The sequence below is a fragment of the Aspergillus multicolor genome (genome assembly GCF_047715735.1).
Source record: "Aspergillus multicolor strain CBS 133.54 unplaced genomic scaffold BDW74scaffold_21, whole genome shotgun sequence".
NCBI lineage: Eukaryota > Fungi > Ascomycota > Eurotiomycetes > Eurotiales > Aspergillaceae > Aspergillus > Aspergillus multicolor.
Window position 1 is genome coordinate 136,805 of NW_027395972.1, and position 21,092 is coordinate 157,896.

At 51.8% G+C, this 21,092-nt stretch overlaps 9 protein-coding genes across 9 annotated transcripts; 7 read left to right on the forward strand and 2 right to left on the reverse strand.

Annotated features, from left to right (window-relative positions):
• Positions 1-47: 47 nt before the first annotated feature.
• On the forward strand, positions 48-3,301 carry BDW74DRAFT_169207 (uncharacterized protein; the record flags this gene model as incomplete). Its single annotated transcript, XM_073726957.1, has 11 exons — positions 48-154; positions 221-339; positions 404-578; positions 639-1,142; positions 1,198-1,390; positions 1,455-1,545; positions 1,600-1,633; positions 2,180-2,270; positions 2,341-2,576; positions 2,632-2,984; positions 3,054-3,301. The coding sequence occupies 11 exons, from the start codon at positions 48-50 to the stop codon at positions 3,299-3,301; spliced, it is 2,151 nt and encodes a 716-aa protein (XP_073581660.1).
• Positions 3,302-6,048: 2,747 nt separating this feature from the next.
• Positions 6,049-6,862, reverse strand: BDW74DRAFT_54706 (uncharacterized protein). Its single transcript, XM_073733125.1, has one exon. It carries the CDS (start codon positions 6,605-6,607, stop codon positions 6,167-6,169), a length of 441 nt encoding a protein of 146 aa, XP_073581661.1. The 5' UTR covers positions 6,608-6,862; the 3' UTR covers positions 6,049-6,166.
• Positions 6,863-8,253: 1,391 nt separating this feature from the next.
• On the forward strand, positions 8,254-8,887 carry BDW74DRAFT_54709 (uncharacterized protein). The gene is made up of 2 exons (XM_073733126.1): positions 8,254-8,376; positions 8,437-8,887. The coding sequence occupies exon 2, from the start codon at positions 8,459-8,461 to the stop codon at positions 8,831-8,833; it is 375 nt and encodes a 124-aa protein (XP_073581662.1). The 5' UTR covers positions 8,254-8,376; positions 8,437-8,458; the 3' UTR covers positions 8,834-8,887.
• Positions 8,888-9,532: 645 nt separating this feature from the next.
• Positions 9,533-11,234, forward strand: BDW74DRAFT_169208 (translation initiation factor eIF-2B subunit family protein; the record flags this gene model as incomplete). Its single annotated transcript, XM_073726958.1, has 2 exons — positions 9,533-9,672; positions 9,731-11,234. The coding sequence occupies 2 exons, from the start codon at positions 9,533-9,535 to the stop codon at positions 11,232-11,234; spliced, it is 1,644 nt and encodes a 547-aa protein (XP_073581663.1).
• Positions 11,235-11,424: 190 nt separating this feature from the next.
• BDW74DRAFT_157140 (uncharacterized protein) lies at positions 11,425-12,057 on the forward strand. The gene has a single exon (XM_073725089.1). The coding sequence runs from the start codon at positions 11,539-11,541 to the stop codon at positions 11,782-11,784; it is 246 nt and encodes an 81-aa protein (XP_073581664.1). The 5' UTR covers positions 11,425-11,538; the 3' UTR covers positions 11,785-12,057.
• On the forward strand, positions 12,048-13,451 carry BDW74DRAFT_157141 (uncharacterized protein). Its single transcript, XM_073725090.1, has one exon. It carries the CDS (start codon positions 12,062-12,064, stop codon positions 13,142-13,144), a length of 1,083 nt encoding a protein of 360 aa, XP_073581665.1. The 5' UTR covers positions 12,048-12,061; the 3' UTR covers positions 13,145-13,451.
• A 656-nt stretch (positions 13,452-14,107) lies between these two features.
• On the forward strand, positions 14,108-15,775 carry BDW74DRAFT_186592 (uncharacterized protein; the record flags this gene model as incomplete). Its single annotated transcript, XM_073731294.1, has 5 exons — positions 14,108-14,287; positions 14,360-14,582; positions 14,657-15,008; positions 15,086-15,597; positions 15,663-15,775. 5 exons carry the CDS (start codon positions 14,108-14,110, stop codon positions 15,773-15,775), a joined length of 1,380 nt encoding a protein of 459 aa, XP_073581666.1.
• Positions 15,776-15,927: 152 nt separating this feature from the next.
• On the reverse strand, positions 15,928-19,162 carry BDW74DRAFT_180237 (uncharacterized protein; the record flags this gene model as incomplete). Its single annotated transcript, XM_073729691.1, has 8 exons — positions 15,928-17,815; positions 17,873-18,077; positions 18,128-18,315; positions 18,365-18,470; positions 18,529-18,600; positions 18,652-18,708; positions 18,764-18,829; positions 18,889-19,162. 8 exons carry the CDS (start codon positions 19,160-19,162, stop codon positions 15,928-15,930), a joined length of 2,856 nt encoding a protein of 951 aa, XP_073581667.1.
• A 121-nt stretch (positions 19,163-19,283) lies between these two features.
• Positions 19,284-21,079, forward strand: BDW74DRAFT_54786 (lipase family protein). Its single transcript, XM_073733128.1, has 5 exons — positions 19,284-19,661; positions 19,708-19,810; positions 19,861-20,179; positions 20,229-20,460; positions 20,518-21,079. Exons 1-5 carry the CDS (start codon positions 19,463-19,465, stop codon positions 20,910-20,912), a joined length of 1,248 nt encoding a protein of 415 aa, XP_073581668.1. The 5' UTR covers positions 19,284-19,462; the 3' UTR covers positions 20,913-21,079.
• The last annotated feature ends 13 nt before the right edge of the window (positions 21,080-21,092 follow it).

The window sequence follows — 21,092 nt, forward strand, 5'->3', positions numbered from 1 at the left end:
TCCCTCTCTGGCAAGCAGACAAACAAGCCAATTGAACAGTAACAGCCATGAAACGAGAGGATCTCACATACCTGGGTGCTGGGCCGGCCGCCCTCCCCACAGACGTCCTTGCGACCGCCGCAGAGGCTCTCCAGAACTATGAGGAGACCGGATTGTACGCACCGCTTCACTTATCGTACCAAGAGGTCCGGATTAGCTGACCCGAGTCTCAATTGCATAGGGGTGTCGCAGAGCACAGCCATCGCAGCGAACTGGCGTCCGGTATCTTGAATACCATGAAAGCGGACCTCGCGAAATTCCTCGATATCCCCGACGACTTTGAGATTTTGATCATGCAGGGTGCGATTTCGATGACCGATTTCGGCGCGATAAGATGCATATGCTGACGGACGGGTTTTACTAGGTGGTGGATCAGGCCAATTTGATGCGACGGCGTACAACCTCACGGCAATCTGGGTTGAGAGGCAGCGACAGAAGATCTTGAAGGAGAAGGGCGATATTTCCGAGGAGGAAGTTGTTGCGGAACTCCGCAAGAAGGTCGAATCCGAGCTGAAGTTGGACTACTTGGTCACTGGATCGTACGTGACCTTTCCCGACAAACTCATGGCGAGGTAGAGACTAACGCAATGGTCACGCAGATGGTCCCTCAAGGCCAGCCAGGAAGCCGTCCGAATCCTCGGTCCCGAGTACGTGAACGTCGCCAGCGACGCCCGCACAGCCAACGACGGCAAGTTTGGCAAGATCGCGGACGAGTCGACATGGAAGCTCAGCCCCAAGGCTGCGATGGTGTACCTCTGCGAGAACGAGACCGTCGACGGTGTTGAATACCCCTCTTTCCCTAAGGTTCTTAAGTCCAAGGGCTCTGAGGACGACCCTATCGTCATCGGAGACTTCTCCTCAACGATCCTCTCCCGACGGATACCCTTCGAGAACTTCTCGATCGTCTACTTCGGTGCCCAGAAGAACCTCGGCATGGCCGGTATCACTGGTGTCATTATCCGCAAGAGCCTCCTCCCTCCTAACGCTCCTCCTGCCTCGCCCGCTATCCTGCGCAAGCTGGGATTGCCCGTCGCCCCTACTATTCTCGACTACTCCGTTTGCCACAAGAACAACTCTCTCTACAACACCCTGAGCATCTTTGAGTAATATCTACCCCCATCATTCTCTTCCAGTCCTGCCAGCTAATTCCTTGTCTAGCGTATACGTGGCTGGCCAGGTCATCAAGAAGCTTCTCAACGACTTCCCCGACAAGGTCGACGGTCAGCAGGTCGTCGCTGAGCGGAAAGCGCGCAAGGTCTACGAGGTCCTTGAGGCTTACCCTGACGCCTACAAGATTGTGCCCGACAAGGCTGTGCGCTCGCGCATGAACATCTGCTTCCGGGTCGTCAAGGTAGGGACAACTCCGCCAACTGCTCACTTTTATGATTACGCAACTCACTAACGGCTTCCCTTAGAACGGAAACGTCGACGAGTCCGAGAAGACCTTCCTCAAGGGAGGCACTGAGCGCGGCATCACCGGCATGAAGGGCCACCGCAGTGTTGGAGGTGAGTTCCCACTTGTTGCATCGAGTTCTGGAGCCTTGCTAATGAAGTTCACAGGTATCCGCGTCTCAAACTACAACGCCATTCCCGAGTCTGGGATTGACAAGCTGGTTGTATACCTCAAGGAATTCGCTATATTATAGATAAAGAACGAAAAGCGAAACGGTCTTGTTCTTTCAACGTACTTGACTGGTTGATGCGTTTATGATTTAGAAGCGATGGAGGCTCAACCTTCCGATGATTTCATCTCATGTCTTATTTCTCTCATGCTTTTCTTGTAGAATAGTTTCTATATATGCTGCCGGTATTGCATCGATGTCTTAGCCGCCGGAATGGCTGCGATATCTGGGATCTACTCTCAATCTCCGCGTTCATCCTATACGGCGTAGTACATAAGCCTCTTAGCCGATTCTCTGAACTGCCAATATCTGAGGCCTTCAAGCCCTTGGATAAATACTCGTCTTTGATTCGTCCAAGACAGCAATAGTGGGGTCGCTACAGCTGTGCCTTGGCGGCATCCCGAGGTCTCCGGCTGAAGCTCCCACCTTTTAACTAACGCAACCCTACATCGACCTAGGTAGGTAGCGAAACTCGTAACCCGATCCCAACTTCAACGATCTCGTCAACCATATAACAGAATGCCCGTCATTGCCGTCGCAGGCGGCACCGGAGGCGTAGGCAAAACAATCGTCGACGTCCTCACGCAAGAAGCAAAGCATGAAGTCATTGTTTTGACGCGAAAGGCATGTCACCTACATACAACCTCTATTCATCATCCTATAACTAACTCTGTCTCAGATTCAAGAAAATAACCCCCTCCTCTCCGGCGCAAAACAGGTAGAGGTCAACTACAAAGACATCTCCTCCCTGACGCAAATCCTAACCGCACACAAAGTGCACACCATCATCTCCGCGATCTCACTGTACAGCGACGAAGACAGTCAGGCACAGCTGAACCTCATCCGCGCTGCCGAGGATGCACCCTCGACAAAGCGGTTCATGCCGAGCGAGTACTCGTTTATTCAGACGGAGGAGTACGCCCTGTACCCTACCATCCATCCTCTGCCCAATCAAACTAATCAGTCTCAGCCTCCTCCATTTGGACCCAAGCATAAAGTACTTCCTAGCCGCGGCAAACCATCTCAAATCAAGCAGACTACACTACACACGCGTGATCCCCGGCTTCTTCATGGACTACTGGGGCATGCCGCACGTGAAAACAAATCTGGCGCCCATGACGATCGCAGTGGATATGGCGAACTGCGAGGGTGCGATTCCTGGCGAGGGGAACGATGTCATTTGCATGACATACTCGTATGACATGGCGCGTTTCATTGCGCGGTTGTTGGATGTTGAGGGAAAAGAGTGGGAGGAGTTCAGTGTTGTTGTGGGCGATGAGGTTACGTATAACCAGCTTGTTGGGGTTGGGGAGGGGGTTAGGGGTGAGTATAGCACCGCGCGGACTTTGATACAGGGATGGTGAATATATGCTCAGTTGCTAATGTGTGTAGGCCGCAAATTCAATATCGTCTATGATAGTGTGGAGAAGGTGAATCAGGGCGATGTTACTGTTCCGAGGCAGCCCGAGGGAAATGAGTATAGCCAGGAGGATATGGTCGAGGCCACGGCGCTCATGGACCGGCTTGTCATTGGGAAGGTGTTTGATTTTCCATTGGCGATTCGGGCAAAGGTGGGCGAGGGTTTGGGGTTGGTGAAGGTTGAACAGTGGGTGAGGGAGGCTTGGGACAAGAGGGGCTAAGGTCTTCGTTGAGCCCAAGAGTAGCATGACTGCATTTCGAATGCTACTTGACCGCTACTTGATATTTACGCCAAGAAATACAGTGCACATGCCTCTTTCTGTAAGTTCCAACGGAGTATTACATTCCAAGTCTCACTGCACATATGTGAGCATAAGCGGCTATACTATACACGCCGGGCAAAACAAGAAATCTGACGGGTATAGACACAATATAAAATAACCCGCTAGGTCTTAAAACCCGAAAGAATATCTGAGTGAAGGGAATGATGCCGAACGCGAATGCGGCGAGTACAGAATGTACCAAGACACAAGGGTACTGGTTGATGGGTTTGGTTATGTTGGGCCTCCATGGTACGACCAAGCACCGCAAGGTGGCGCTGAGAAGCAAACTTGAAGGTTCTGGTCCAGGAATGGCAGGTATGGGTCACCAGAACCAGAAAGGTCGTGGCCGTGGCCAGCACGGTGAGGATGAGCATATACTTCTGAGGAAAGGTCAGGAAGCGACAGTCTCTGGTGGTACCTCAGATTTAAAATCTAGAGCCACTCGTCTCATGCCGTTGTTGTATCGTCAGGCAGAGGGTTGCAAAGTCCTGGCAAGAGCATGCGGCTTACCGATGTGTTCGCCGAGTTTCTGTCTCCTCTCATTCTGAAATCGACGAGACCATGCATGGGACAAGATGATGTGCGGGTAATGCGTCCCAAGACATAGAAATGTTGGGTAGCCACGAACTAGTTGAAACGCCCTTCGAAGATTGCGATGCGATTGATCAAGGGAGAGACAGAGTCTTGTTGAGGCCTCGAAGCCGGCCAAAGCGATCCTGGGTAGGCGAGGCTAATGCGTTCAGCTTGTCTTGTTCGCCGTTCCAATTTTCGACTTGATGTGCTTGCTGGCTCGCCGGTTATGATACAGGTATAGTGTGGCTGCCTGTAGAAGGCGACTTCGAGTGACCCGCAGCAACACAACGTCGCAAGCTGGAGTTAGGACAACGGAAGCCGACCCTCGGCGACATTGTTCGTGTCGCGAACTGCATGGTGAGCTCGGACTAGTGATTGCTCGGAATGGACGAGCGCCCTCCAAATATTGCCCTTGGTGGTTGCTTGTTTCCCTATCTTCGGATAAGAAACCGTGAAGACTCGTCAGCAAGGCAAAGCTCTCAGTCACTTGACAGAAAGGGTACGTACTGCAACATTGGTCGGAGTGTTTACTCGACTGACGATGTATGGAGGCCATGATTGATTGAGGCTTTGTGGTCGTTCTCTCATAAGCCAGACTGGTGCTGTCACTGGCGGACGAAGAAAAAAAGATGAACGAGGCGGCTTCCGGACATTGTCAGTCAGCTGGCGAGTTCTCAGAGAAACAGAATCCTGCTTGTCCAACTGTCCGGATTCCTGGTGGGTTTGGAGCCTGCGAGTTTGATCGACTCAGGGCTGGGAACCTCGGACAATTCGTCAACCCCGTGATCTTATGGCGAGTGTAAATGTTGACATCAGTGACGCTTCGGCAGTCTTCTAGCTCCTGAGACGATGGATGAGGTGTCATCTGTGAATACTGCGCTCGAGGTCGTTCGGGAGTTCTCTGATCACGGAGTCCATGGACGATATGACAGGTGCGTGAATATTGCGCTCAGGGACGTTTGGTGATGCCGGAAGGCTTCAGTATCAGCGGAGGTCAAGTCGACGCATTGATAGCTGTTCGATTGCCGGAGACGAGCATATCAGAAGCAGAGTGGTGCCGACCGGATGTGCGAGATCGTCCCAAACTCGAGAACATCGTGAGAGCCATTTCGGCGGGGACCCCGTATTAGCGGAAACATGACATGCTTGCTGAGTATGTAGCTGCATGGTCGTTCGTATCGCGAATGGCATGGGGAGCAGCCGAAAAGCTCTCGCAACGGCGATGGGGGAACCCCATCTGAATTGTGTTGTTGTTTGCTTTTTTCTTTTTCTTTTTTTTTTCTTAAAAAACTGGACACACCCATTAGCAAAGCGACGCTTCAAGTTCGGCGAGCGGAAGACGCACTGCAAACAACTAAACACGAGCAGCCCTATGGCCCAGTCGGTGGCCTATTCCTCTTGTCAAGGGTTGGGTCGCAGGAGGTGGGAGCTCATAGTCGCTAGGCGTGGGCTTCCTAGTCTTGCTCCTGCCCCTACTCCTTCCCTTCCGGCTGCGGGTGCGAGAACGTGACTTTGGTCGTCGGAGTGGAGGTCGGGTCTCAGCATGGGTGGCGTGGGCGGGTTCGTCGGGCCCGCGGGCCATCTCAAAGGCAGGCCGCCCGGCCATCACAACGGCAGACCGGGGAGCCGTCTCATCGGCAGGCTCAGCGAAATCCCTCTCGATTTGTCGCCGCCCACGCTCTTCCCTACAGGGAAAGCGGACAAATAAGCACAGAAACACAAAGAGTGCTGGAATGAGACGGGGCCGGTTGGTAGACGATCTGCAGGCGGTTCTGGGGACTTACCATGCGTCGATCCAAACCACCACCCCGCGTTCAAGGCACCGCATCAAGGTCGGTCCCACCAAGAACAGGAACAAGGCCCACCACTAGGCCACGGGGTGCTCGTTTATCGCCCGGACGGTGTCCGGGACCCAGGCTGAGCCCGAGATGTTCATCATAACTAAAAGAAAAGAATGTGGGGAGAGAGAGGGTGGGGGAGAGAGTAAATGAAATTTCAAAGATTGTGGGGGTAAAGACTATGATAATAATAGCCTTGCAAGTTGGTAAACGAACAGGGCTATGGGGAGAAAAAAGAGAGTCAAAAGTAGACATTGCATTGCTATTATACAGATGAGCCTCCAACTTGTTCCTTCCCTGGCCATGGTCAAAAAACTCCAAGCAGCAACAACTAAGACACAAACAGGTTCTATCATTGACCGTGATCAAACTTAGTTATCGGCTTGCCAAGGCGCTTATCCGGCTTGTAAATACCATGCTCCTTGATGCAACAAGCACACTCCGCCGTACAGTGGCCATAGACGTGCACGAGCTCCTTGCAGTTGCCAGATCGGGCATAGAACTGGTCAAGTGGTTTGTCGCAGCAGCCGCAGGTACGCCCACAGCAACCGCCACTGCGACTGCAGAGTTCAGTTTTCTTATACCACTCTCGGGTTCGTCCTTCCTTGTCAGCGCTCGTTTCGTTTCGATTGAGAAGTTTTATGACTGCATCCTCATTTAAACCCTGCCATGCTTGCCACCTTCTGAACATATCGCCTTGAAGCTCACGACATTTAGTACGCAGCTTATTGATTTCCCGTTTGCGGTCCGGTTCCAGAGTTGCTTCCCTAGTGTATCTTGGTGGAGGATCCATCTGATCCGGGGACTCGTATTGCGTAGTGTAAGCTTGATCATTATCAAGTAGCGTGTGTGTGTCCGAAGAGCAAGAACTGCTGCCGTATTGTTCTAGACGGCGCTTCCTCTGCAACGTGGCAACGAGCTGTTCTGCGGAGTTCTTATACCACTTAACAAAGCTCCAAGATCGTTCATAGCGTGGATCGGAAGGCCACTCAGCATTGGGCCAGTTCCATCAGTACTCCAAATTGTGGATGAACTCCTCACGATCTTCTTCGCGGGAGAACAGCCTCGCTAGGATCTTGAAGCACATATTGAATAAACCGTTCTGGGTGGGTACGCTGGTTGAGAGATTTGAAGAAGTTGCAGGGTCTGTATGTGTGAGAGCAGAATTGTGAAAGTTGCAAGATGAAGGTAGGGTCGGTACAGGAGAAGCGCTATATAGAAACGAACGGTGAGTCAAGTTAGACTTCGCCAGAGACAGCGGCACCAAACACAACCCGTAATTTTCAACGACTCATTTCTCCGAATGACGTTGACGGTCCGGACCACAAACCCGTGTGAGTTTGAAATACCTGCCGCGAGAGAACATTGTAACACATCTTCGATTATGGAAGCTCATAAAGTCTGCATTCTAGAGCGCGAGTCTAGGGAACAAGGTCCACGTAGGTATTACCGCGATAGGAGCTCGAGCCGCACCACCTAGCAAACATCACGTCTCCAAGACACGAGGTAGCCATGCTTTCTCAAGATGCTTGATTCCAGATGCCAGGGTCATGAAGTGCGAAAGATTATTTGATCTAATTCTCATGCTTCAGGCTTTCTTCTGCGTGCGTTCAGATCAAGGTCTATTGCAGGATATATCAAATTCAGACAGAAATGTACGTAAAGGTTCGTTGTTGTCCAAAGACAATGGCTCCGTAGTTCAAGGCCCAGAAGTAGCTCAGTCTTAACTCCCCGGGCCCATCCCTGAAGCTACCCACGACATTCCAGCCACGTCTCATATTTCTTCTGCCGTTAACAGCCACCAACGTTGTGCAACACAGGGGGCAAGGTAGATGGCTGAAGCCAAAATACGAGTCACGCAGCCTACTGGCCCATAAAACGACCATTATTCTCGAGGGCGCATATCAGGAGGCATGGCATGATGGAACAAGTCACTGACCGCAAATCCGAGCTGGAGCTATTCCTAGATAGCTATTCCGAGTGACCCGAAGTGGATTCGTGGCTGCGACAAGATCTCGTACTTTGTGGTGGAGTGCGGGGTGTCTTTGGCTCCCGGAGACTTCATCCGGCCTATAACGCTGTCTTCCTCAGCACCACCTCCTGCCCTCTCCCTATTTCCAAGGTTCCAAGGTCGACTGAGGCCCCTCATGTTTTGGTCCGCTTTGTCTCTGTTTGCCCCAGTAAGCGAGCTCAGAACTTTAATCCGCCATTTCGACCAGGATGTGGCCTGACGTTGGCCGTTGGCCCCAGTGTCTGTGCGTTCCTGCTGTGCTTCCATGGCAGCTGCCCACATGCGCTGGCAGCCTCCCACACTCCATCTCGACACGTCGGACTTTTTAACCAGCTCAAGTCAACGGGCATCCTCCTTTCTCCTTCACCTATTCGACCATTTTGCTGCTTCAGCCTTCCCGCCACCTCCCTATGTGACGCAGTGATATCGTACGCTGCCCTTCCTGACTTGGTATGGGGAGCTCTCTCCAGCTTTTGGCCAGCTACACTCGCCGACTCTGCCATCGCCGGACGCCGTACGGGAATGCTTGAAGCAACCGCTTTGCTCGAAGGGTGAGCTTTGCACCATTTTCCGTGTTTGTAACGATAGCTAACTCCTGCTGTTTTGCCCAGTACCTAGAAAACCCCGCCCACAATGGCAACCCCCGCCGGACAGCCGGTCCGCCCTCACGAGCCCACCAACTGCGGTCTTACCCAAAATAACTCCGCTTGTCAATCATGTATACTATTCCGACTGTCGAAATGGCTCTGGTCATGCCGGACGACCCCGCCTCCTGCCGTCGAAGAATGTACGAAGCCCGTGGAGGACGAAAGCACCAAGAGCTCGTTTCCCTGTCGAGCATGCAAGATGTCCGGCGAGGAATGCGACCGCCAGACACCGCGATGTGCACACTGCCTTGACCAGCAGATCCTCTGTTTCTATGTCGAGCCGTTGAGGATTACAATGAAACGGGCTAAACAGGCTAGGCAGTTGGAGGCTAGGCTGGAATCGGTTACGTCATGTTCGTGATCAGATGGTGAGACAGAGTAAGGGGCACAATATTGTTATCAACTGCGAGGGTCGTTTTTCCTCTGGATTGGAGATCCAAGTGGTGGTAATTCCTGATCCCTACTTGTTTTAATCGCAGGACGTTTTATTCCTTCTTTCTTTCCTTTTTTCATGCGGCACCGTGCGCACATGTCCTTGTAGGACTATGCTTGCGAAGGCTAAGTAGACATTACATCTAATCGGTCGGTTTTTCGATGATGAGGTAGATGAGATTTCTTGATAGCTAGACTGCAAGGGAACGTATAGATTGGTCATATACGTGGATAGGTAGCTTTATTGACGGCCAGCACACCGTCGTTTGTTGGACACTGCTTCGGTTATGGTCAAGGGGCAATATCGCAGCGATTAACATATCCATGTTTTTCTAGAATAGTTCTTCTACATCCAGAGGCATCGATCACAATCTCTTTACGCCGGCCCGTTACGACCTCCCTGCTGGTTCAGATACATCCGATCCCACCTAGGCAGGTTACGTCATGCTGTCATGTACGTCTCCCTCAAAGGAACAGCCAACACCACTTCTTCCATGAGATGAAATACCATCGCAATCATCGCAGCCGGTCTAATCATCAAACATACAAACAACACTCCAAAGTCCAATCTTCTCCGTTTGCACATCACATCTTTGTCCAAGAATTGCGGGGATCCTCCACGCCAAGAATGGCGGGGCAAACCCACGACGGCCCCGGCCTAGAACGACGATCAGTCGTCTCCTCCTTCATCTTCCACTTCCCAACCTCGTTATCCGACCAACCTCTTGTCGCTCTATTCCGACGGAGCGATAAAGTAAATACATACAAGTAAGCCCTCACCTCTTCCCTTTGAAATCTAGGAAAGCGTAGCTCACAGCGAACCTAGAAACCACATCGCCCCGATCTCGGGCACGATCTCCCGCTCCGACGCCGATCCCCTATTCGCCGCATGGCGCGAACTCTCTGAGGAAACGGGCATCACTCCATCCTCCGCAAGTTTCTGGCGCGTCGGGCAGCCGTTCTCGTTCTTTGATGAAACCGTGAATCGGGAATGGACGATCCACCCGTTTGCGTTCCAGCTTAAGGGGACTGCTGTGGGGTCAAGACGCGATAGTGCAATTGAGCTGGATTGGGAACATGAGGGGTGGGAGTGGTATGATCCGACGGATGTATTGAATGGGAAGGGGTTGAAGGAGGGGGATAGTGAGGTTCCGCATCTCCGTGAAAGCCTGAGGCGGGTTTGGTTGGAGGGCGAGATGAATGGGAAGGCGGGGAGGACGTTACGGCGTGGGCTGGAGAAGCTGCAGAAGGACCATGAGAGCGGATCGCATGAGCTTACGTCTATTGCGTTACGGGTGTTTCGGGACGTCGTCGAGCAGATGCGCGATGGGATGGAGGATGCGAAGTGGTGGGAGGATGTGCAGATGGCTGCGTGGCATCTTGTCAAGAATGGGAGGGAGAGTATGGGCACTGCGACGCTGAATGCGCTTCTTGCGATACTGGAGGAGATGGAGGAGGTATGGAGAATGGATACCGAGAGAATTGACGCTGATGCAGAGTGGAAGCTTGAGCGTATGCTCACGATCATCGACCACCATCTCAAGGGCCGGACAAGTCGCGCGGGCCTAGTCAAGGACCATTTTGTGACCTACGTGAAGGAACAATTCCTATCCAAAAACCGGCAAAGCGACAAACTCACGATCCTAACCCTATCTGCAAGCTCAACAATCCGCGATAGCATCGTGCAAGCCTTCGCCTCCCTGAACATCAACACGCTGGAACTCCGCGTCCTCGAATCGCGCCCCCTATTCGAAGGCGTGAGCATCTCGTCCTCTATCCTCTGGAACTTCAAAACGCACTGCAAGGACCCAAACAAACACCTCCACATGCAGATCTACACCGACGCCTCAGCAGCAGTGGCCGCGAAGGAAGTGGACATGGTCTTGCTAGGAGCAGACCGCATCTCCATTTCCAAGGGCGTCAGCAACAAAACCGGTTCTCTTCCGGCTGTTTTGTCTGCTAAGCATGTCGCACCGAAGGCGAAGATCGTCGTACTCAGCGAGCTCGAGAAAGTCAACGGGCAGAACGGGCTCATCGATGACTCGAAGCATGAGGATAACGACCCCGCCGAGCTCATTAGGTCGTGGCAGAACGAAGAGGTAAAGGGCGTTAAGGCGGTTGATGAAGCGTTCTGCAGCGCTGTAAGATCGGAGAAGTCGAACTATCGTGTTAAAATTAGGAATGTCTATTTTGAGTGGATTCCGCTCGACTTGGTTGATGGGTTTGTGAGTGGTGAGGGTGTTCTCAGCCATCGTAAGATTAGTGAGAAGGCCGGGCAGCAGGATGAGCTTGCAAAAAGGTTTTTTGGGGGTATCTCTGTTAGGTACTAGGTACACTATATTCAAGAAGTTTGGGTTTCAGTGACTTTTATAAGATTTGAAGCTGTTGGTTAGCAATACCTGTATTTCTGAGATTGGCCAAGGCGCCTTGAAACCCGCTCACTTACGGCCTGACAGTCTGTATATCTGCTCAACGCGACCTCAGGCGTGAGACGCGCTGTTGCCATGACAGTCAACGCGTTGACGCGAGTCGCTGAACCAATTGATCGATAAGTCTCCTTCTCTTCCTCATCATCCTACCCTCTCTTCAACTCTCCATGCCATCAACTGTCGCTATGCAGCGCAGCTACAAACCATGACATCTATCGCAATCGCCGCTAAATCCTCCCTCTTCGAACTAGCAAATGCCCCCGTGGCCCCGATCACACGCGCCCAATGGAGGCTCGCCCTCCGCGAGATAAAGCTGCTGTATGTCCAAAAGCAGTACAAACGATGCGTCGCCCGTTCGTCGTCGATTCTTGCGGGGGCAAGGGAGCCTGTATGTTACGTTTGTTTCCGCTTCAAACGACGCCTAATAGCTGTTAAGGTAATGATCATCTAATCAAGGTTGCTTTGTGCAGAATTCCGTTTATAAGCTCTACCTGCACTTCTACAGTGCTATATGCTATGAGGCAATGGGGCTTTACGCGCATGATTATTCGAGTAAGAAGGTGCCGCTGCTGAGAGAGGCGTTGGGGTGTTTTGCGGCCTGTTTGAGTGTCTTTCCTGCTGAGGTTGAGGTTGAAACTGAGCTTGAGGTTAAGCTTGAATGTGACCAGCCGGTGCTACAGCGAGTGCTGGTGCGGAGGGACTCGGGGGTTGAGCTTGCTTTGCGTGGTATGGGGGGAATTGACTTGGGTATGGTAAACAAAGGAGGCGAGGATAGCGACGACGACATCTTTGGAGTTGGTGTCAGCACCGCGGCTGGTGCTCCTGAGAGCCCTACCTCTCCGTCTTCGCCGTCTTCACCTACTCCGTACGCGTCAACCGTCGGGTCAAGATCAAGATCCAGATCGATTTCGCCCGCGGATACCATCGTGACCAGCATCACGGACATCATTGACAGGACCCTCGAGTGCCCTGACGACGACCCGTTCCTGGTAGACTCAGACTCGGACTGCGAGGATTCCATCAAAATTGGGCACGGCATTGGCAGCCAGGATTTGCACCCCATTGAAACTCTCGACGAGAAAGATCCAGCCGAGGACCAGGGGCATACCCTCGTACCGTCTCCCCTGCAAGTACGCAAGTCAAAGACCGCTAGACCCCTCTCGCTCTTTCTGCCGTCCTTTGTAACCGAAAAGAGCAGAGCAAGTGTACTCTCTCTACCTAGCACGCAGGCCCAGAATACCACTCCAAACACTCCACGTCCTCTTCCACCGCTTCCAAACGCCCGCTCTAGAAATGGTACTAAAGCCAGACACGAAGACACAGATGCGGATGGCTTTCTTCTCAATCGTACCCAGACCTTTAGGCAAAGAGAATTACCTCCTCTACCCTCCATAAACAAGCACATCCGCACTTACAACGCCTCCCTGGCTTTCCTGCACACCCAAATAAGCCGCACAATCACGCACATACAATCCCAAATTCAGGATTTGACGACTCTTCAACAAGCCCGTGCTATATCTCGACGAAGCGGGAGTTTCCAGCGCTCCGTGTCCTTCTGGTCGTTTAGCCCTGTCAAGGACAAAAACAAGGGAAGGGACAGCACTTCCTCGCGGCAACTCTCTTCTTGTCCGCAAGATAGCGGTATATCGTCCTCGTCATCCAAACGAGAGCGCCTCGCAGACCGGATTGCGAGGCTCCGCGCTGAGGGTTGGCAGACGGTTGGCTTGAAGAACCCGGAGCGCGGATGGAAGGGTGAAGAGTATTATCAAGAGTTCTGCGGAATGGCGCTTGATGAATTGTATCTTGGGTGACTTTTGTTATCGTATTGCATTGAATGGGTTATGGACGGTATTAGGGTGATTACTTTGGGGCATCATTGGCTTCTTTCGGTGTTCGGTAATGGATGGAGCATGGTCGAGGATGTTGGGTGGCCTTGTCGCTTTCCATGTCTGTTTCAGGACGGCGCTGATATCTCTGGCTTCCTGGATGGCGTTAGTTCTGGCTTCAGGTGTTGGGGTAATTTCGGGCATTGTGATTATTCATGTCTACTCGACATACAATGGGCTTGTTAAAGCAATATCAGGGAGAAGAATATTCTATTTATATGTTGCATCTTCTGTTACTTGAAGAGCTAGATGAAAGCTCCCTGATCAGTTCACTCCTAGAGCCACAGAAGGGTTTGAACTGAGGAAGTCGGGCTTTCCCCCGGATCGAGATTCCAGATGCGGCAAGTTAGGTGAGAAGCCTTCCTTGCCTGAGTGATAAGCCTTTCCTCCTCCCTTTTCTCCAACTTTCCCCCACTCAGTCCACGTCTGTCGATAACGCTTCTTTTACAGGTGGGTATTGGCTTGTCAAGGAAGATGGAGAGCAATACCTCAGCGCCAAGAGCCATTAAATGGGATTCCATTCCCATCGCCTCGCCAGGACGCTGACGCAGGATCTCTCGTCCATTTACCTCACCAGCCAGAACCATGTCCGTACGCGAGATGAGTGACAGAGCCGTCCAAATGCCGATGGAGCTCAAGGAAAAGAAAGATGCGGGATCTCGAACTTTTGGAGAGTCAGACACCGAAGCCGGGGGTATGCCCGCTCGCAGCTTCGAGTTCCGATGACACCGTTAACCAACTGGTTTAGCCATCGTCCCCACGTCTTTAATGCCTGTCAATCTCTCCAACCTAGGCTATGAACCACAGCTCGCGAAGACCGTCGGCCCCATGGGCATCATCGCCATCGGATACAACATCTGTAATAGCTGGGTGGGCCTGGTAGGCACGATGGCGGTCAGTCTGGAGCAAGGTGGCAGCGTGACTCTTGTCTATGGCATTCTTGTTGTCGTTTTCACCATGGGATGCACTGCCGCGAGCATGGCGGAGCTCGCCAGCGTCTATCCTACCGCCGGCGGGCCTTACCACTGGGCCTCGATACTGGCTCCGAAACAATATTACAAAGCCATTGTGAGCTAGCCCATATCCATGGGATTAACGCAGAGCCTCTTGCTAACCCTAGGCCCTTACCCGTCGAAACAGAGCTATACATGCGCCGCCTTGAACATCTACGGCTGGCTGTCGATCTGTGTCGGTGTGACCGTGCAAATTGGAACATTCATCAACGGGATGCGCCGTTTCTATAACCCCAGTCTGGATCTTCCTGTGTGGCACGAATTCCTGTACTATCAGGGAACTAACATCGCCATCCTACTCTACAATATCTTTGCTCTGCGCAGAACCAAACGGATCCATGATGTGGGAGGTAAGTCGGACCTTTCTTCATCTTTGATGTACTTGTACCCGCCAGGAGCCTAATATCCAAAAAACCTCACATAGCTGTATTCTCTTTAGCTGCGTTCGTCGCCGTCTTGATCACATGTCTAGCTCGCGCAGACGCATTCAGTTCCAACTCCTTCGTCTGGACCTACTTCCCCAGCGCCGACGAGGCTAAAATCTGGCACTCACACGCCCTCGTCTTCTTAACGGGAATGGCCAACCCAAACTTCATGTACGCAGGCATCGATGGCGCCGTCCACCTCGCCGAGGAATGCGCCGGCGACGCAACCAAGACCGTTCCGAGAGCTCTTCTGGCCACAATCGCCGTGGGCTTCATCACTGCATTCCCCTTCGCCCTCGCCATGCTCTACTGCATCTCGGACGTATCCGGCATCACGGACAGTATTTCTGGGTAAGTCTCCTGCCCAATCGTATCCTGACCTCGGTTCTTTGATTTACCCCGATTCTAAATGATTTGCCTCTACCCAGCGTCCCCATCTACGAAATCTGGCATCAAGCAACAAACTCCCGCACGGCAGCAACAGTCTTCATAACCTGCATCCTTCTCATTGCACTCTTCGCTCTCAATGCATGCCAGGAGGTCGCGTCGCGGCTAACATGGGCCTTCGCGCGTGACGACGCCCTCATCGGCAGCAGGCGACTTTTCAGCCGCATCCACGGCATTCTTCAAGTGCCCGTGTGGGCACTAATTGCCAACGCCATCGTAATCTCAATCGTTGGGTTTGTTCAGCTCGGTTCGTCTACTGCGTTTAATGCATTCGTCGGCAGTGGTCTGTTGCTACAGCAGTGCAGCTTTGCGATTCCCGTAGCACTGCTCATGTGGCGGAAGAGATCGGGTGCGATTCTTGCAGGTGATAGATATTTTCGTCTGCGTGGGCTACTGGGATGGATTGCGAATGCTGTCACGGTGCTGTTTGCGGGTTTGACGGCTGTTATGTATTGCTTTCCGGTTACGTTGCCGGTTAGCGGCGGCACGATGAGTGAGTGGGACATGTCCCTTTATTTATTTGCCCTGGGATCATGGCTAATCTGACTTGCGTCCTAGACTACACTGTTGCGGTAGTTGGGGTTATGGCTATGTTTGCGCTCCTGAACTGGTTTGTCTATGCGCGGACCAGGTTTGAGGGGCCACGGTTACAGGAGGGCTTCTTTTATTGATCACATCTAAAGGCACCCCGTACGGTGGTAGGTGCAGCCTATTATCCTGCGTGCTTGGGTATCTTCGTGTAATCCCGTCGCTTGTTGGTCATTTGAAATGCCTATCCCGCCCGCAAAATGTCTCCTCAAAACTAGATGTAAACGCATACCAACTAGTAACCTAACGAATCATGGCTTTCACCCCTTTCCAGTCGGGTGTAGTCTTCCATTCTGTGCTTGAGGTGCTGCGGATCAGCGTTGTCAGCATTCCATATAACCCTCAAGCACAGAAGGTAAGTAGACGTCCAATCCGTCCCCAGCCGCTCACGTCGCTGCTCCTCCTGCTCTAATAAATAAGTCTTATATCTCGCAGACTCCCAGTCATACTGGACTATCATCTTCTTGATCACAGCCGGTCCAACATAATCCGGATGGCCTGGCCTAACGGCAGGTTTCTCGCCCCTCTCCAATGCCTCTTCGTTATCAGCAGCAATGAGATCCAACCGGTAACATTTGAATTTGAGATTATGCACGATGCATTCTTTGCATGTACACTCTTTCCACGGCTGCCATGTTTCATCGTCTTTAGACCGAGTCCGAGCGAGTAAAAGATCCTTGACTGTTTTCAGTCGCGTCATGAAGAGCTCATCCCCGCTCATGATCAGGCGATGGGTTTGCATGAGCGTTGTTCCGAATGTTAAAACCCCGATCATTGACCAGTTTTCCATGAGGTCGTTGCCTTCGTTATCGCCATTCCTCCTGAAGTCGATATCTGGTGCAAAGTAGAGGGTGTCTCCGACGCGCTTGTCCATGTGCCATGCGCGCGAGAAGAGTGTTCCGCTGGGGCGCCAGACTTTGCGGAGGGTTTTGACGTCGACGTTCATGGTGCCGTGGGTGCTTATCAAGGCCATGCTGCAGGCGACTTGGAAGTGGGCTGCGATCTCGGCGAGGAAGTCGTGTAGGAGCTTTAGTCTTCTAAGGATCTGGAGGCGGTTTCTGATCCAGGCTGAGGCTGGTAAGTTGGTCATGAAGTCTTCGGTATTACGGTCAATGTAGTATTTTATTCGTCGGTGAAGGTGTGTTTGTAGGATAGATAAATTGTCCACTGGACAGTCTAGTAAATGGTCAGCTAGCGAGCATCCTTTACCCTGGTTCGAAGGTAGGTTGCTCGCGGCGAACCGGTCGGAGCAGCTCATCTCTTTGTCTTTGAGGAGGTATGCGTCTCCACCTACACCTTTGGATAAATTGAAGCCTAGGGAGAAGCCGTCAGTATGGTCACGGCCGAACCGCACGCTATAAACGTGGTCAATAAGGTCAGCGTCATTCTGGGCGTAGCTCGAGTACATCGTCACGGCGGATCCTAGCATTGCGCGTTGGCTAGAGCCAGGTATTGGATATTTCAACGGTTTAACAAAGCTTTGGAGGTAACTTAGACATCCGTCGACCGCCTTCTTATCAATTTCCGGAGAGAGATCAACTGGGACGAACGGATAGAGCGAGTCGAACATGCGATAGTAGTAGCTATCGTAGTCCAGTAACCCATTACAGAAATCCTGGCAGTTGTTGCTCGTTCGGCTATAGGCGAGCTTCTGCTTCTTCCCGAGTTTCTGTGCAAGGAGGAACAGATGAGGATCGATTTCTGACGAGAAGAGGCTTTGCATCGTAGCCGTGAGCTGATCCGCGCAGTCCTGTAGGAGAGAGCGGTTGTCCCCTTCGTGACCCACCGGTGACTTTAACCTTCTCCATATCGCTGTTATGCGAAGGAAGAACCCGATGATTCCGTCTTCGGCAGCTTTCCAGCCGGGCCGGGAATGATTGTAATCTGTGAATAGGCCACCGGATAACTGCTTCCTGGAACATAAAAAGCGGCGGTCTTTCGCTCGTTTGGCGGCTTCATAAATTCGGCGATCTGGAGAGATGGAGTATACATCATTGCAGAATACATCGCAGCCTTGTACTGTTCTGTAGTTTTCTGGTCGGAGATACTCTTTGACATCGCGTGGAGAATGCCGTCCTAACGAGGGCAATGTTCGAGTCGATATCAGGGCGCCGCCAGGGTGTCTACATGGTCAGTATACTTGTGGTTAAGTACAGCTTTGCTGTGGAACATTCACTCACATAGTCATCCCATTCTCAATCAGCAACGGTCCGAACATCAAAGCGCAATGTGCATTCCCTGCGGGAAACAGTCGCCGAGAGTTGATGGATCGTCTCAAGCCGCCAAACGATATATGCTCCAGGAAGGCATTGCCAAATGAGAGAAGGCTTTGACCCTTGATGTGGTCTTCCAGCACGTCTAGCTCCTGGCTGAATGTCGTGCATTCTGAGAATGTTAGATCTTGGGCTGGGACAGATACGTTCATACTTGCATACCTTCATCCCCGGCCTTTTTGAATCGATAGGCAATTGTAAGATGCTCCCTCGGGTGGGAGGAAATTTCCATGCAGTTACAGCAGAGACGGTAACGGGGAGGAGTCACACAATCAATATAGACATGGCCAAGATTGACTTGAGGATCCGATTTGTCGGGAACGCATTTCAAATGATTTCGGGGCACTGTACTGCTCCCATGATTAGCTCTGTTTGGCACGACCGAGTATCCCAACGTACTAATCAGTACAACCGTTCTTACACTCGTAGAAATGAAAGGAGCGGATGCAGAATCGACATTCTGAGCATTGAATGGCCTCGTAGATTCCCGGAAAGAGCTTGTCCACTATGGATCGGATTTTCAGCATATAGTCACGGTCTCATAGAACGGGAGGGGGCGATACCTTGCGGCGCTGGTCCTAGAGAAGGGAAAGTCGGTCGTCTATACTCTTGGACGTAGTCGTAATCAGCGAATCCTGGCATTGTCATTAATATTTTCAACCCATAAGAGCCAATGCATAACTCACCACATGCTTGAAGAAGAGCTCGAGCGATCCACTCGTCTTGGGAGACCTTCTGTCGGCCTGGCATGTGTCAATCCAGCCCCTCGCTTACCTGCAATGCTAACTGCTCGCTCACCTTTGACTTCATCATACACACTCGCACAGATGTTGTTCTTTATCTCCTCCGGCAGTCCAATGGGATCTTGCATAAATCAAAACAAATCCTCCCAAGAATGATACAAACGGAAGACAAGCACTCACCCCACAAATCCAGCAACTCCCGCAGATAATCGCTCTCCAACGCTCCTTCCCACAACTCCGGCAGTCCTTCAGGAACGAACGTCTTATAATCATCAAAAGCGAGAATTGCATTGGCAAGTTCATCTCTGACCGCGTCCCAGTACACTCTCTGCAGCAGCTCATAAGTCGCTTTCACAGGATCGTCGCCCTTTTCCGAGATCAGCAGCCATCCCTGGTCAATGTCAGCGTCGTACGAGCTGGGCGACTGCAACTCATCAAAGATATTGGACGGCATGATGTAGAATACGGATACAGGGTCTCGAAATCAAGCTTCTGGGGTCATGGGGCTTATATCGTAGCGCCGGTGCTTGAGCTCAGCCGCACTCGGTTCGCGTCGGCCTCATGCAGGGCGATTTCAGGCGACTCGATGGGAGATTCTGATCCTCTTGATAGGCAGTCGCTTAATTATTGCCCTTCCCCCGGCTTCCTCCCCGCGACTGCTCGATGTGATTCATTTTTCACTTTCGCCCGTACTCCACCTCAGCCGAATTACCACCACCCAGCTTTCCTCTACCTCTAACAACTACTGCTCAGCATGAAGAAATCACTAGCCCAGAAACTAGCCAACTCCTTTACCAGAAGCCGGACTTCAAGGACTACGGCAAAAACATCTGCGGAGTCGTCCGCCTCGGTCGCTGACACTTCGCAGTCCACGCATTCGGCCGCTACGTCTCGCAATCTACGAGACATATCAGTCCGCTTGGATGAACACCTGGTGCGCTTGGATCTCGCTGGTGAGCCAGTTGCTCAGACTATGGTGGCAAATACTGATCTTGGCAGGTGATGAGATAGATCTCGATGTAATTTCGATGAGCCGCCAGATCGAGAAGGTAAAGAAGTACACCAATGGCTCTTTGCCTGCCTTGGTGCAACCCGGGGCGCTGTACGTATATTATAGCTAAAGCCTGAACTTTATACTAAGCAGCATCGTAGGAGCGAGCGAGATCTTGAGCTCATCAAGCTAGCAGCGTGGAATGCAAAAGCTGTCTACGCCTCGGACACGACGCACATGGATCGCGTTGCACAGTTAGCCGACTTTTCGGACTACCAACTGACACCGCATAGCGAGAGCATCGATGCCTCTCTCCGCGATGGCACTGTGAAGGCGACAAGCTTGAAGCTATTCTCACCGGAGAAAGAGTCATTGCCTAGTTTACTTGTCGTTGCGATTCGAGGCTCAACATCGAAGAGACGAGATTGGACGATCAACTTTGACGATATCGGACAGGGAACGGATGGCGACGGATTCCTTGTGAGCTTCACTCAATATATCGCACATATCGTGGCTAATCATTAGCTAGAACTCCGACGGTTTTAGGTACGAAGTCCACGGCGGTTATCTCGAGTGTGCGAAAGGAATGGTTGAAAAGGTCTCGGGAGCCATTTCCTCCATACTCTCGAAAGCCGATCAAAGCCCAGGCAGCAACATCCAGCTCCTATTTACGGGTCATTCGGCAGGTGGAGCAGTTGCTTCATTGTTATACGCTCATATGATGTCGAGCAATACTTCAACATTAGCCGATTTACGTTCGAGTTCGTCCCTTTTTACTCCCCATGGCTAGGGCTTACTGAGCGCTGATATCCAAACAGAGTTCTCCTCAATCGATTGCATTGTCTTTGGATCCCCACCAGTATCCAAGCCAGGCTTGGCATCCTACGGGCAGGCCTCAACCTTTCTCTCCATTATTAACGAAGGCGACCCTGTCCCGCGTATGGACAAGGGGTTCATCGAGTCCCTTCTTACCATCTATATCTCCCCGATGCCGGCTGCCCCAGTAACCTGGGATCTACCTGCAATGCTATTGGAAAATGCAGGCATCATAATGCTCTTGAAAGACGGAAAGCAGGGGTTTTGTACGGTCCCCGATGACAACGACCAGAAGAAGATAAGGGCTGTCTTGGAGACGACTATCTTCGGGAACCCGCGCGCCCATAAGATGGATATGTACCTCTGGAAGTTAGGGCTCGTTAAGAATCTCCTATAGGACCTTGCGCTAATTCCAAAGAGTTTCCTATTGCCAATCGTGGCACTCAAAGACATTGCTAATATTAAGTAGAGAGCCTGGATACCTAATTGAACATCAGAAGATTCAAAGCATTGGTCATCATGCGTCAGCGCATCGTTAATCCTAATCCATCAACCCGCATATTACCAAGACCATCTA

What these genes read in the sequence shown, in the direction of transcription:
- BDW74DRAFT_54706 (XM_073733125.1), bottom strand. Translation starts at nt 6,607, where the DNA reads ATGGATCCTCCACCAAGATACACTAGGGAAGCAACTCTGGAACCGGAC.
- BDW74DRAFT_54709 (XM_073733126.1), top strand. Translation starts at nt 8,459, where the DNA reads ATGGCAACCCCCGCCGGACAGCCGGTCCGCCCTCACGAGCCCACCAAC.
- BDW74DRAFT_157140 (XM_073725089.1), top strand. Translation starts at nt 11,539, where the DNA reads ATGACATCTATCGCAATCGCCGCTAAATCCTCCCTCTTCGAACTAGCA.
- BDW74DRAFT_157141 (XM_073725090.1), top strand. Translation starts at nt 12,062, where the DNA reads ATGGGGGGAATTGACTTGGGTATGGTAAACAAAGGAGGCGAGGATAGC.
- BDW74DRAFT_54786 (XM_073733128.1), top strand. Translation starts at nt 19,463, where the DNA reads ATGAAGAAATCACTAGCCCAGAAACTAGCCAACTCCTTTACCAGAAGC. An exon ending in GGTGCGCTTGGATCTCGCTG is followed by an intron (nt 19,662 to 19,707) that starts GTGAGCCAGTTG and finishes TGATCTTGGCAG; the next exon opens with GTGATGAGATAGATCTCGAT. An exon ending in ATTAGCCGATTTACGTTCGA is followed by an intron (nt 20,461 to 20,517) that starts GTTCGTCCCTTT and finishes ATATCCAAACAG; the next exon opens with AGTTCTCCTCAATCGATTGC.